Source organism: Stenella coeruleoalba (genome assembly GCF_951394435.1).
Source record: "Stenella coeruleoalba genome assembly, chromosome: 18".
Classification (NCBI taxonomy): Eukaryota; Metazoa; Chordata; class Mammalia; order Artiodactyla; family Delphinidae; genus Stenella; species Stenella coeruleoalba.
Window position 1 is genome coordinate 77,848,917 of NC_137164.1, and position 12,909 is coordinate 77,861,825.

A 12,909-nucleotide genomic window follows, 5' to 3' on the forward strand; every position below is an offset into this window, starting at 1 on the left:
TGGGGGGGTGGAAGGGTCCCGCCTGGAGTGCCCCAGGACTGAGGGGAAGGGTTCCCCGGACTGGAGCTCCCCATGACCGGGGGAGTGGAAGGGTCCCCGCCTGGAGCTCCCCAGGACCGGTGGGGTGGAAGGGTCCCCACCTGGAGCTCCCCAGGACCGGAGGTAAGGGTCCCCGCCTGGAGCTCCCCAGGACCGTTGGGGCGAAGGGTGGTGTGGAACGTCTGGGCCTGAGACCTGCATTTATGTCAAAAAGACTTCCTTTTTAAGCTTTAACTTGAGAAATTAGAGAGAAAAGAAACATAAGGAGAGATGATGCTATCTGTACAGTCTCATAATCTCAAAGTTGGTGTTTTCTAGTCAACAACTTGGTTTTCATTAAGAACATCTGAGAAAATGACGTCTTTCGTCCCAAACCACAGACTCCCTCTTGTGCTGTCACACCCTAACCCCAAACAACTTCTCCCTCCCGGAGACGAAGACCGCGGAGGCCACCACACAAAGCTCTATTTTCTGAGCAATTTGCATCTCTCGGAGGAACAGAGAGACCCTCTCAAGTCACTGACCCACAGGCTCCTTCTGATTCCAAACCGGAAGCTCGCGCCCACCCGCAGGGGAACAGCCTTTCATTCGGGAGAATTCTTGGCGAGAATGACGGGATTAGAGATTCTGTAATGACACGCAAATCGATAAGCGTGGTGATGAGCTAGCTCCTTCCTCACTGTGCTCTAGAAAGCGGTTATTTTACTAACTTCTAATGTTACGTAAAATACAAAAACAAACAAACAAAAAACCTACCAACAAAAGAACAAAAATACTGCCCATAATCCCACTACCCAGAAAAAATAACCACATTGGCGTTTAAGTCCTCACGTGCCAGACCATTTTTAGAGCTATGCCAGTTTTTTAAACAAAAAGGAATCTTACTGTGAACACAACTTTCTAACTTGCCTTTATCGCTTGACAGACACAACCAAACTCTGCGGGAGGCAAGGAGGCACAGTCGCGGGGTCAGGGCCGTCTGGTCCAGAGGCCCACGGGGGCGGGAGGGAGGGGCTTCTGGGCTGGATATGGGGGGGCGGGCGTCCAGGCAGGAGGCTCAGCACAGCCTCAACAGAGCTGCCCTGGGGGAAAGTGAGGGTCAGAGTAGGAGCCGCTTCCTGCCTGTCGAGGGGAGAGGCGGGCAATGTCATCCTCAAAATAATCACTTACATGGACAAAAGGAAATGAAAAACTAGCACTTCATGGGATACGCCTGCAAACGATTGGGCCAACCCAGCTCCTAAGAGTTCCTTTTTTTAACTGTAGCACGAACGTGCTCCCTTTACTGGATAGGACGGTGGCTTTCTCCACAGGCAGCCTTCAGCTCCGCTTTGCCCTCCCGGGGACCCCAGGATGCCCTCCACAGATGCACTGTGGCCCCAGGCAGGCAGCTAACCCGTCCGGACCCTGACAACACAGTTTCATAGAGCCTTTCTGTTTAAATAAATGGTAAAGAAATGATGACTTGCCATTTAAATGATTAAAAATTATAGCTGTAAAAAGTTAAATGTGAACACCGTCCACTTGCACCATCAGGAAGATACCGTTCTCAGGAGGACAGAACTTTCCCCGAATCACCGTCCTGCAGGAGAGACGGTCCGGAAAAGCCTCCTTCTCCCCGAAGGGTCTGACCAGGGGGGTTCCCCCAGTAAATTTGCAACAGCAGTCCCCTCTCAGTGCCCACTGTCCCACACCAGACATGCAGGAAAGGAAGGCAGGGACGGTGACACCTGCTCACGGGTGAGCGGCGTTCTGCAGACCCAGGGCGTGGGGACACCCACAGAGCCAGGCCGCAGCCCGATTCCTGGACCCCCTTCCCCTGGAGAAAGGAGGGAAGGGGGTGTGTGTCCTCCCTCTCACCCTCACGCTCCATCTGCACTCCAGCCTGAGGGAGGACAGACCACGCTGGGTGGCACTGACCCTCTGTGGCCACCGAGGCCCCTCTGGCTACGAGCCCCAGACAGGGCACCAGGTCCTGCCGGCTCCCTCAGGTCCAGAGATCAGACGTAGGCTCTTTGTTTCCTACAGCAACGTTGCCAAACAGATGGTCAACCCTCACAGGCGATGCTGAGCCTGGAGGACGATGCGGGAGTTAGGGCCATAACACAGCAAGGCGTGCAGCTGCTCTGTGCGGGCAACACTGAACCCTGACGGCTGCCGGTGCCGGTGGCCTGTCCAGGGCGCAGTGCCCTCCTTGTCACCCAGGCATGCCCCCTTCCCTCCACCCTCGCAGCTGCCATCTGGGTCTGGGTCTTGTGCCACTGGGCTCTGCCCCCCAGGTTCGGCCCCTCAAGAACTGAGCTGCATTAAGACACCACCTCCTGTGACCTCCACCCGTGGTCTCTGGCCTTAGGAATTCCCACAGGACGTGTTCAGACATCCCTCTACCTTCTGTGTCTCTAAACCTCTCTCACACTTTCCATTCCTTTGTGTCTCTGGGGTAGATTTCGGGTTTTTTTTAAGATTTTTTTTGATGTGGACCATTTTTAAAATCTTTATTGAATTTGTTACAATATTGCTTCTGTTTTATGTTTTGGTTTTATGGCCACGAGGCATGTGGGATCTTAACTCCCTGACCAGGGATTGAACCTGCACCTCCTGCATTGGAAGGCAAAGTCTTAACCACTGGACCACCAGGGAAGTCCCTCTGGGGTATATTTCAAATGTACCTTCTACTTTACCAATTTTCCTTTCAGCTATGTCTAATCAACTATTTAGTTCATTCACTGAGTTTTTCATCTAAATTCTTGTGATCTGCACTTTTAGAAATTCTGTTAGATTCTTTTTCAAATTGGTGCAGGCATTCTTCATCGTTCCTTATCCTGCTCATGTTTTCAATCTTGTCTCATTACTTTTAAGTTCACTAAACTTTGTTAGCTGACATTCTGCAAACACTGCAGGCCTGATTCTGCTGTCTGTTGTTTCTCTTGGAAAATGCACATGACGCTTTATTTCTGTGTTCTCTGTGCATTTTCTCCTCTGAGCTCAAGCTCCCTGAAACGTTATACTGGAGAATCCTGAGACCTAGATTGAAGGAGAGGAGTGGATTTGCTTTCGACTGCCCTGTCACTGCCTCAGCAGGAGGTACAAACTACCAACCCAAGACTGCATTAACGTATGTGTGTGGATTGTGGTTTCTGAACCACAGATGTGGTGCGGATTCAGGCTACACACTCCAAGAGCCAGCCTGTGATTTCAAGTACTCAGCACCAAGTGGAGGCACAATTTCCTCGCTAACTTCTTTTATGCAGCAGGTTATTTGCTTTTGCCCTTACACTGCAGAGTCAAGGTCTGGGGCTACCAGCTTGCCCCTCACCAGTATAAATAGGGGTTTTGCCTCAATACTAAATGGTCACATACACCCATATTTTTAAATCATTTTTAAAATTAAAGTATAGTTAATTTACAATGTGTATTAGTTTCAGGTGTACAGCAAAGTGATCCAGGAATATATATTCAGAATATATATATATGTTCTTTTTTTCCATTATAGGTTCTTGCAAGATATTGAATATAGTTCCCTGTGCTATACAGTAGGGCTTTGCTGTTTATCTATTTTATATATAGTATTGTGTATGGTTAATCCCAAACTCCTAATTTATCCCTCTCCCCTCCCCTGCTATGCCCTTTGGTAACTGTGTTTGTTTTCTATGTCTGAGTCTGTTTCTGTTTTGTAAATAAGTTCATTCATATCATTTTTTTAGATTCCACATATAAGCGATATCGTATATTTGTCCTTCTCTGTCTGACTTACTTCATTTAGTCTGATCATCTCTAGGTCCATCTGTGTTGCTGCAAATGGCACTATTTCATCTTTTTTATGGCTGAGTAATATTCCATTATATTTATATGTACCACATCTTCTTTATCCATTCACCTGGTGATGGACATCTAGGTTGCTTCCATGTCTTGGCTATTGTCAATAGTGCTGCTGTGAGCACTGGCGTGCATGCATCTTTACAAATTATGGTTTTCTCTGGATATACACCCAGGAATGGGACTAGTGGATCATATGGTAGCTCTGTTTTTAGTTTTTTAAGGAAGCTCCATACTGTTCTCCATAGTGGCTGCACCAGTTTACATTCCCACCAATCACGTAGGAGGGTTCCATTTTCTCCACACCCGCTCCAGCATTTATTATTTGTAGACTTTTTAATGATGGCCATTCTGACCTGTGTAAGGTGGTACCTCATTACAGTGAGGTTTGGATTTGCATTTCTCTAATAATTAGCGATGTTGAACATCTTTTCATGTGTTTGTTGGCCATTTGTACGTCTTCTTTGGAGAAATGTCTATTTAGGTTTTCTGCCCATTTTTTTATTGGGTTGTTTGAGTTTTTGTTATTAAGCTGTATGAGCTGTTTGTATATTTTGGAAATTAATCCCTTGTCAGTAGTATCATTTATAAATACTTTCCCCCATTCCGTAGGTTGTCTTTTCACTTTGTTTACGGTTTCCTTTGCTGTGCAAAGCTTTTAGGTTTAATTAGGTCCCATTTGTTTCTTGTCTCATATTTTTTTAACCTCTTGGAATTATTTCATGTAGGTTTGTCTCTTTATTTGCTGTCAGCTTTAACTTTCTGCTTACAGCGCTCCCTGACTTACCTGGCATATTAGATAAGCACTCAATAAATATTAATTGAGCTAATGAATAAATTAACCTTTCAAAAACTAAGCTTATTAAAACTGTCTGAGGAAAGCAGGAATGGTCTGTGAAGGGTTAGGCGCTCTGACGAGTTGGGAGAATCACCTCGGCATACTCACTAGAGCTAACTGGCTCCTGGTGACAGTGTTTGGGGGCTGCCCGATTCCGGCTGCATCACAGGTAGCCGACTTCCCAGAAGAGACAGTATTACTACACCACTCTTTTTATTTCGCTCTCAGCCTCCCTTTTCTGCTCCAAAAGCTCATTTTCTTATGCCATCAAAACCAGAAACTATGATTTCTACCTCTAAACGTGTAAGAAATATTTTCAGGAATGGTCCCTATTTCTCGGCCTCAACTAAAGCAGAGGTTCCCAAATTCCCTTCCCAGAGACCCTCACCCGGCAGGTCTGCGGGGAGCCCAGCTCTGCAGAGACCCTCTAACGTGGACTCTTCTCCTGGGGAGCTCAAGGAAATGGCCCTGAGGGCGACGGTAGCACCTTCAACATCAGCGCCAAAGCCACACGCGACTCCTGACAAACTCCTCAGTCTTCTCGTTCTCCTTCAACAAATTACTTCAGAGAATCCGGAGGGCGCATTCAAGTAACACAGGGCCTCAGGAGCAGCCCTGCCGGTCTGGGCGACAACGGGGCACACGGAGAAGGGAAGTGTCTGCATGTTTCGGGGGCAGGAGATCTTAACAGTTTCTAAAAGTTAAATTCATTAAGTCACCAGAACGTGCTGTTTGTTCCCACTTAGAAGCAGCACTATGCAAGGATATGATTCATCTGCTAAAAATGTTCTCAAGCCCAAGACAGCTCTTTGGATGGACCCATACAGCCCACAGTTCTAAGCCCGAGGGTGGCCCACTGTCAGCACGGGCTCCAGAACCACTTACTCTGGTTGGGACTCCACCGGCTTTGCTGTGCTTCCCCCAGGCTCACACCACCGTCCCCGCCCGCCTGCCAGGGCAGCAGAGGCCCCCCTCACCTACCCACTCCCTCTCCCGGAGACATACTGTGACCACAGGTGCCACCACTTCCTACCCCAGGGCGGGGTCCGGGGCCAGCAGGCCTGGAGCTGGTGGGAAATGCAAATCACCGCCCTACCCTACCCGCCTGGGGCGACACCCGGGCCTTAACAGGCTCTCCGAACGGTTCCTACACAAGCTGGGGGTGAGGGGCACGGACGTGTTTCTTAGGTTGAAAACCTCTCAGTCTTAAGGCTTCAATGCTAGCCTCTCTCACCTGACCCCTCTGTTCCTCAAGTCTAGCAACAATGCTTTCTAGGTCTCTGATCTCTGTGAACAGTTACCTCCACCCCCGTCTTGAGCCTCTTCAGAAAAAGGAAGATGGTTAAAAAAAGCTCCCCAAGTATTTATGCTCTGAAATCCTTGCTTTGTACTCTTTCGTTGCACTATACACTGCCCAGCTCATCTCGACTTAGAAAGTCCTCACCCACCTCTCAGCCGACTAATAAGTCTACGCGCTCTGTCCTTCCCGCTCTGCCCCGGTCATTACGGGCATTTAGGGACCATGAGCCCGTCACCGCCCCGGGAGCCCGTTCCTCTCTCAGGCAGAGAGAGAGGATAAGGATGGAGTGAGGACACCCTCCGCACAGAAGCAACTGTCAGCAGCAAATAAAGCGGCAGCAGACGTTACCAGAGTGATTTCTCCACGATCTGGGTCCTGAAAACCTCCTCCTGGTCTAGGTTCACGGTGCAGTAACAGTCTCGCATCTTGTTTGGCCCCGGGTAAGTGGGAAGATTTTTGGCTTCACCTAAAAAGCAAACGTAAATCTATCATCAGTTTAGCATGGAATTATTCAGTCTCCTTGATAACCACAGACACCTTCCCAATGATGGATTTCTCTCACAGCAAGGCACCCGCTCACTTCTGTACGTTCATTAGCTCTTCACGAGGTCTCGGTTTTCTTGCCACCAAAGTGTTGATGAGAAAACCATCTGTACTGTTACAGTGTAAGGTAACATATACATTAACCTCTAAAGCGATGGTTCCTATAACAGCAGTAATCCATTGGCCTAGGAATTAAGGATTGTTTCGCTTTACCCACATTGGTCCCTTTAATATTTTTAATGTTTAAATTATGGTAAGATACACAGAAATTAAAATGTATCCTCTCACCCACCTTCACACATACAGCTCAGCGGCACCGCAGTTAACTCTATTCACACTGCTGCACAGTCAACCTACAGAACTCCTTCACCTCGTGAAGCTGAAACTGCCCCCACTAAACAACAAGCCCCGTGTCCCCGCCACCGCCCAGCCCCTGCCGCCCACCTGCTGCCCAGGCACCTCGCAGAAGTGGAACCACACACTGCCTGTCCTTCTGGGCCTGGTTGATGTCACTGAGCACAATGTCCTCAAGGCTCATCCACGTCATGGCCTGAGACAGGATTCGCTTCTTTTCCAAGGCTAACGTTTTGCTTGTCTATTCATCCCCCGGGTCCCTTTTCATTTTGAATTTAATTTGATAGTATTAGGTCAAAGTTGGGGCACTATTAAGGAGAAGGACTCTTTTTTTACTGATGAGTAAGCTACGAACTCCAGCTGTTTAGAAGCCGGTGAGGAGAAGTCTGGGGTGGGGAGACCAGCCACGGGCCATGCCTCCCCGACACACGCTGGAGAAAAGGGAGGAGCTGCCAACGGCCCCGTGGAATCTTGGACGCCATGTCGCCTTTGATCTTGGGTCTGACCGAAGACCATTAGTGAAGCCGCAGCTGCTGGACCCTCTGCCAGAAGCTGGGAGTGCACCTGGGCTGCAAATGTGAACAGCCCCTTTGCTTGTGGACTGATAGGGAGCAGAGGGGCTTGCAACCAGGGAGGAGAAGCCCCCTCCCTGGAAGGAACCCCCACTGATGAGCTCCCGCCTCCCAGGGGCCTCCTGTCCCCCAGCTGGGCGTTTTCAGGCACCAGACCCAGGGCCAGGAAGGGGGCCGGGGCCGAGCACCCAGCACCCACCAACGCAGCCCAGGCCCGGCCGACACCTGTTAGCACCACCCAGGGCCGCGCTACCTCGCGGCCGACACCTGTTAGTACCACCCAGGGCCGCGCTACCTCGCGGCCGACACCTGTTAGTACCACCCAGGGCCGCGCTACCGCTTCTGGTTAAAACCGAAGGAAAAGCAGCAACAACAGAAAGCAAACCAAAACCTCAGAGCTCAGCCCCCAGAGGAGCCGCGCCCGCACCCCACAAACACACTTGACGCCGCTCTCGGGGAAACACGCAGGTGGCAACTTCCTGCTGCCCAGGGTGGAGGTGAGCTTGACGGGCCGAAGTCTTTCTCTCAAACTTCTGATTGGCCTTATTGCTCGGGACGGAGGAGAGCAGCAATGAACAGAAGTGGCTCAGTAACTGGGCCAATAAATCGAGTGTTCTGAGGCTTCCTAGCAGCCCCAGCTGTACTCTGCACAGGCGGGTCTGCCGCACACGCGGCCGGGACACCAGGCCTCTCCCCCGGGCCTCGGCTTCCCCGACCGTAAAAGCAAGACAGCACACGTCTCCCAGCCTCCTCTAACTCAAAAGGTTCTAGGAAGTTTTCTTTTGGGAATCGTCAGTGACTCTCAGATGGTGAAGAAAAAGAAATAACCAATGAATGTTTTCCTAGGGGTGCGGCTATCCTCACGGTACATCACGCCGCAAGGCTCCGGGAAGCGCGTCCACAAGCGTCAGGCACAGAACCACGGACCATCTGAGAAGAGGCGCGTGATCCCACCCGGCTTCGAGCCCGCTGTTAAGTGTCCAAAGACAGACTTTCCGACGGCTCCTGGCAGATGTGAGCAGTCAGGTGGGCACACACAGGTGCGTGCGGGGGGCGTGACGACCCACATCCGAAGGGGCCCAGCGGCTTCCCACCCACTTTCCAAACTGATTTACGTTCACAAATCTTCCCCCTAACACAGCCCGGCTCTGCTGACTTTCCAGCTGACACCTCTAGGATGTGACCCTATTTCCTGCTGGAACTTTTTGGGCAACAAATGAAATATTTAGCTGCAAATTCCTGTGTTTCTTAAAAGTAGAAAAAAAATCCTTTTTTTTGGAAAGTCTTATTGGAGATGGCCATTGGTGGAAAACACAGAACTGGGATTTTTTTTCTGTTTATTCTCGGAAGAACCTCAGAACACAAGCAGCGGCAGCTGACACTTCTCTTCAAGGACAGAAGAGACGGACGCACCTCCCCTGAACGATCGGGTTAACAGCTGCGAGATACCGAACTACCTTGTGTGGCTGTGAGCGTGGCCTGGCTCCCCGCCTCCCAGCCCTGGCCCTGCCCAACCCCACCGGTTACAGAAACATCCCGGTTGCTATGACAGTGGCGACACCAGAGCACCGGCAGGCAGAGCAGAGCCAACATTAAGGAGCGGCTCAGGCCAGGAGGGTTGGGAGTGGGCCGGCACCCGGTCCTGGCCGTGTCGTCTGCCCAGGGTCCTCCAGCTGCGGACCCCACCGTGGCCCAGGGGGCTGGGCGGGGCGTGTCCCAGCCACACTCAGAGCAGATGACGTCTCCTCCATGCGTGTTACTTGTGCCAAAGGCCGGAGGCCGCTCCCCTCCCTGGAGGCAGATTAGGGGCCTTTCGTCTCCGTCAAAGGAGAAGAGCCATGACCCTTTCTCCAGCGTGTGGAGGCATTTGCCTAAGAAGGTAAAGCCACGCCTCGTATACATTTGTTGAACGACTGGATGGATAAACGCCTGCAAGGAAAAAGGAAAGTAAACTCTGGTTTCAGTCTACAGCCAAGTCACGTTTCATACGCCTCCCTCCCGTTATCCACGTCTCCAAAACGTACACTGTCCACCCACCAGAACTGTCTGCTGGTGGATTTGATAAAGACGGTAAATTGGCGCCCGGTGCCGCCTCTGAACCCTGAATTTACACGGAAGCAAAAGGCAGCACTTAAAAATCGGTGATGAAACAGCACTGAAACAGCAAACCTGTTCCTGATCACAGGCGCCACACTCGGGGTGATCACGGCCAGAGAGCCCCAGACCCACAGGCACCTGACCCGGTGGAGGGAAGGGCCACGTGTGGCTGTCCACGCCTCCCGCAGGGCTGTGGGCGGTCTTCGCGGCACCGCTAGGTCCTGCCCTGACGAGGAAGCCCACTGCCCTTGTGGGGCAACAACGCTGTCTGCACCCCAAGAGGGGTGTTGGACGTCTAACCGGCCTGGGCACCGCACGTCAGCCAGCTCACCTCCGAGGGGCTCTGTCTGTCTGCTGCCCTCGAGAAGAGTGTCCTCAGCCACCCCAAGAGAGACTCCCAGCCGTGAGCTGGGGCCTCGAGTCTGCCACATCCACGGAGTGTCGGAACTTGGCTCTTTCCTACTCAGTGTGTTGGTTTTCACCTCAACTACAGGCCAACCTCTGCAAATAACACCTAAACAGGTACTCGAGCCCAGTGCACTAGTCCTGTAAAAGCGAACCTCCCCGGCCCAGGGCCTCTGTGCACAGAGGCAGGACACGTGGAGGAATTAGAGCCCCCGGCGCTCCCGTCTTTCTGGTCATTCTAAACACCTAACGGGTCTACAAATTCTGGCAGCCAGCACAGCTCATGATACCTACGTAGAAGCCTATTGGTCTCAGAAGATCACTTTCATGACTAAAACATCCTATTTCCATGAATATGTTGTTGACGGCCTTGCTAGGTGACTCTAGCACTAGATATTGAATAGAACAAAGGTCCGTAAAACCTGACGAGATTGGACTTTATAGTCAAGTTACCAACAGCCTCCTCTACTGCACGCTGAGTTACAAGTCAGGAGACCTCCAGGCTGAGCTGCCAGACCCCGCAGGGCTCGGCTGATGTCTGCGCCCGGGGAGGGGCATGACCAGGACACGGGAAGATTTACTAACATGCATCGCAGGTTTCCTCCAATTTCCAGAAGGAATAGGTGACACCATGAAAGACAAGTTTAAAATAAGGCTGTTAAAATGGAAATTAAACGTTTAACATATGGTGAGAGGGAGGAAAGTTACACCTATCCAACCCCACCATGAGTGGTCCCGAGTTTCCCGGTAGCTGAGGAACAAATGGAAATATGGCGGGACACACACTTCTCACGATTTACCTAAAAATGAAACACACCAGCTCTCCAGGAGGAAACACCATGAAAAGAGGGGCTGGCACGGCTTCCGAGAAAATCTGACAAAAGATGCAGAAGCATGCTCAAGGCTCTTTTCTGTCCTCAGCAGGTGGGGACTCGAGTGACAACCTGTGAGAATCGCTTGGCACAGGGGGGCACGCCGACGGGGGCCGAGGACGCTGGGCGGCCAGGAGTCCCAGGAAGAGCCCGGTGAGGCCCCATTCCGCACGCAGACACGACAGGGTCGCCCCTCAGGCCCGGGGACCGCGGGGCGGAGGGACCCTGCAGGAGCCTCTGGTCACCCCCTCCTCTCTGTGGACCCCACGGCCGCGCCTGGTCTCGTTTCCTCTCTGCGTCCAGCACCCCAGCAGCGCCGGGCAGATGACGAGCGTCCCTGAAATGTTGGTTCCAGGGATTAAAGGAGAAAGTCTGTGATGAAATGACCACGCACGGCAGCTTCTGAAGACAGTCGCCAGAGACACGACGTGGGGGCGGTCACAGCTCCTACTCTGCTCCTCCGAGGGGGACTCCCGTGTCCCTCCCTTTGGTCTGGGCTGGCCTCAGGGCCCTGACTGACCAGCAGTGACTGCCGGCTCCCTGGGAGATGTCAGAGCCATGTGCTTCCACCCTGGCCACTGGACACCCTCTGTTCCTGAGCCACAGGCCAGGCCCCGGAGGCCACCGCTGGGGGGGCAGTGCAGCTGCCTGGACAGCCCGGGCCAGCCTAGCTTCCCAGCGCTCCACACTGGTGACGGACACGTCTCGTGCCTGCGGGGCAGCCCGCCCACCAGCTGCCCCCCATGGCTCCAACCAGGCCTCACGTCCAGCCCGAATCCCTTGGCCCCAACGTTGTGAGATGTGATAGCACAGCTGTCAGACGCTCACGGGGCTCCAGGCGAAGCAGCTCTTCACCGGTCCCCTCCCTGCACACGGTGAGGACTTAAAGGTGTGACTAACCCAGCAGTGGAGAGCCCAGGAGACACCCAGAGTCCCTCCAGATAAGGAGGCCCTGCCCTGCACCCCTGCTGCCTTCTGACTCTGACTCAAAGTACCTCCAACTCTAGTGAGAATAATGATGAAGTGCGGCAGCCGTGCAGCCGGGGGACACCCGGGCTCCAGCAGCACCGTCGACAGCTGGGCGAGTGCGGCGATGACCGAGGGCCTCCCGGGCTGGGAGCTGCCCCTCAGGTCTCAGCTGGGGGCTGGCGGCGAAGGCAGTGCTCTCCCTACACGGGGAGTTTTCAATTCTGAATAAGTTGACGCCATTTAAAACTGGTGATTTCACGTTTTCCTAAGCCAGGACTGCCGCTCCCTGAGAAAACTCAGAAGATCCAGCGGTGCTGGGCCACGGCCCCGTCTTAACAGTCCCTGGCCGGGTCGGGGCAGCCCCTCCCGGGGCACCTGTCCGCCCTCCTCATGTGCTGTGACTGTCAGATTCTATCTTGTCGCCGCCCAGAAGACTTGTGGAAAGAAGTACTGACGGGACCCCCAGCTACATGAGGGTCTCCTCCTCCCGCCTGAGGCCTCCACCCGCCCCTGGAAGCTTCCGTCTCTCCCCGTGGCCCGAGCACCGGTCACCTGGAGGGACGGGAATTTCTGGCTGGCTGGACGGCCCTGCACGGCTTGCGGGGGTCCTCTGGGGCACAGATCTCTGGCACTCCTGCAACCATAAAATGCAGGGCTGGCAACACCTGCCGGGCTGCTCGGCCCGGTGCCCCGACACCCGTGGGAACCCCCCAGCTTCCGAGCCGGTGGAAAATGTCGGGGCTGCAGGGGGCGGGTGGGCGCCTCCTCCACCCTGGGCTGTCCCCCCGCCCGCAGAGCTCCTTCATGCAGAGCCCGGCAGACCCCCGAAGGCAAGGGGGCGTGGAGAACCCTACACACTTCTCTGCTTGAACTGAGAAGGCCTTAGACTCTAAAGAAAAGTGCAGTTTAGGCTCCTGGGCAAGAAAGAACGCCTATGGCACGAAGAACAGCAGGTGGAAAGTCGTCCATTTCCCCACGTTCCGGCGGATTTTGTGGACGACGGCGCAGCCCCAGGATCGTTTAGATCTTCCATCTGAACTGAACTCAACCTATTCAGCACCTAAAAACGCACAAAATATTAGCTAACTTTGCTTTTACTTACAG

The 12,909-nt window shown here is 53.0% G+C and overlaps 1 protein-coding gene across 2 annotated transcripts in view; it reads right to left on the reverse strand.

The window, feature by feature from the left end:
* The window catches only part of RASA3 (RAS p21 protein activator 3), an 88,647-nt gene that overhangs the window by 46,109 nt on the left and 29,629 nt on the right, over nt 1–12,909 (reverse strand). For both annotated transcript variants that reach the window (XM_079903422.1, XM_079903423.1), the window contains exon 2: nt 6,342–6,459. In XM_079903422.1, the coding sequence (XP_079759548.1) occupies nt 6,342–6,459 (118 nt within the window). The remainder of the gene's footprint in view (nt 1–6,341; nt 6,460–12,909) is intronic.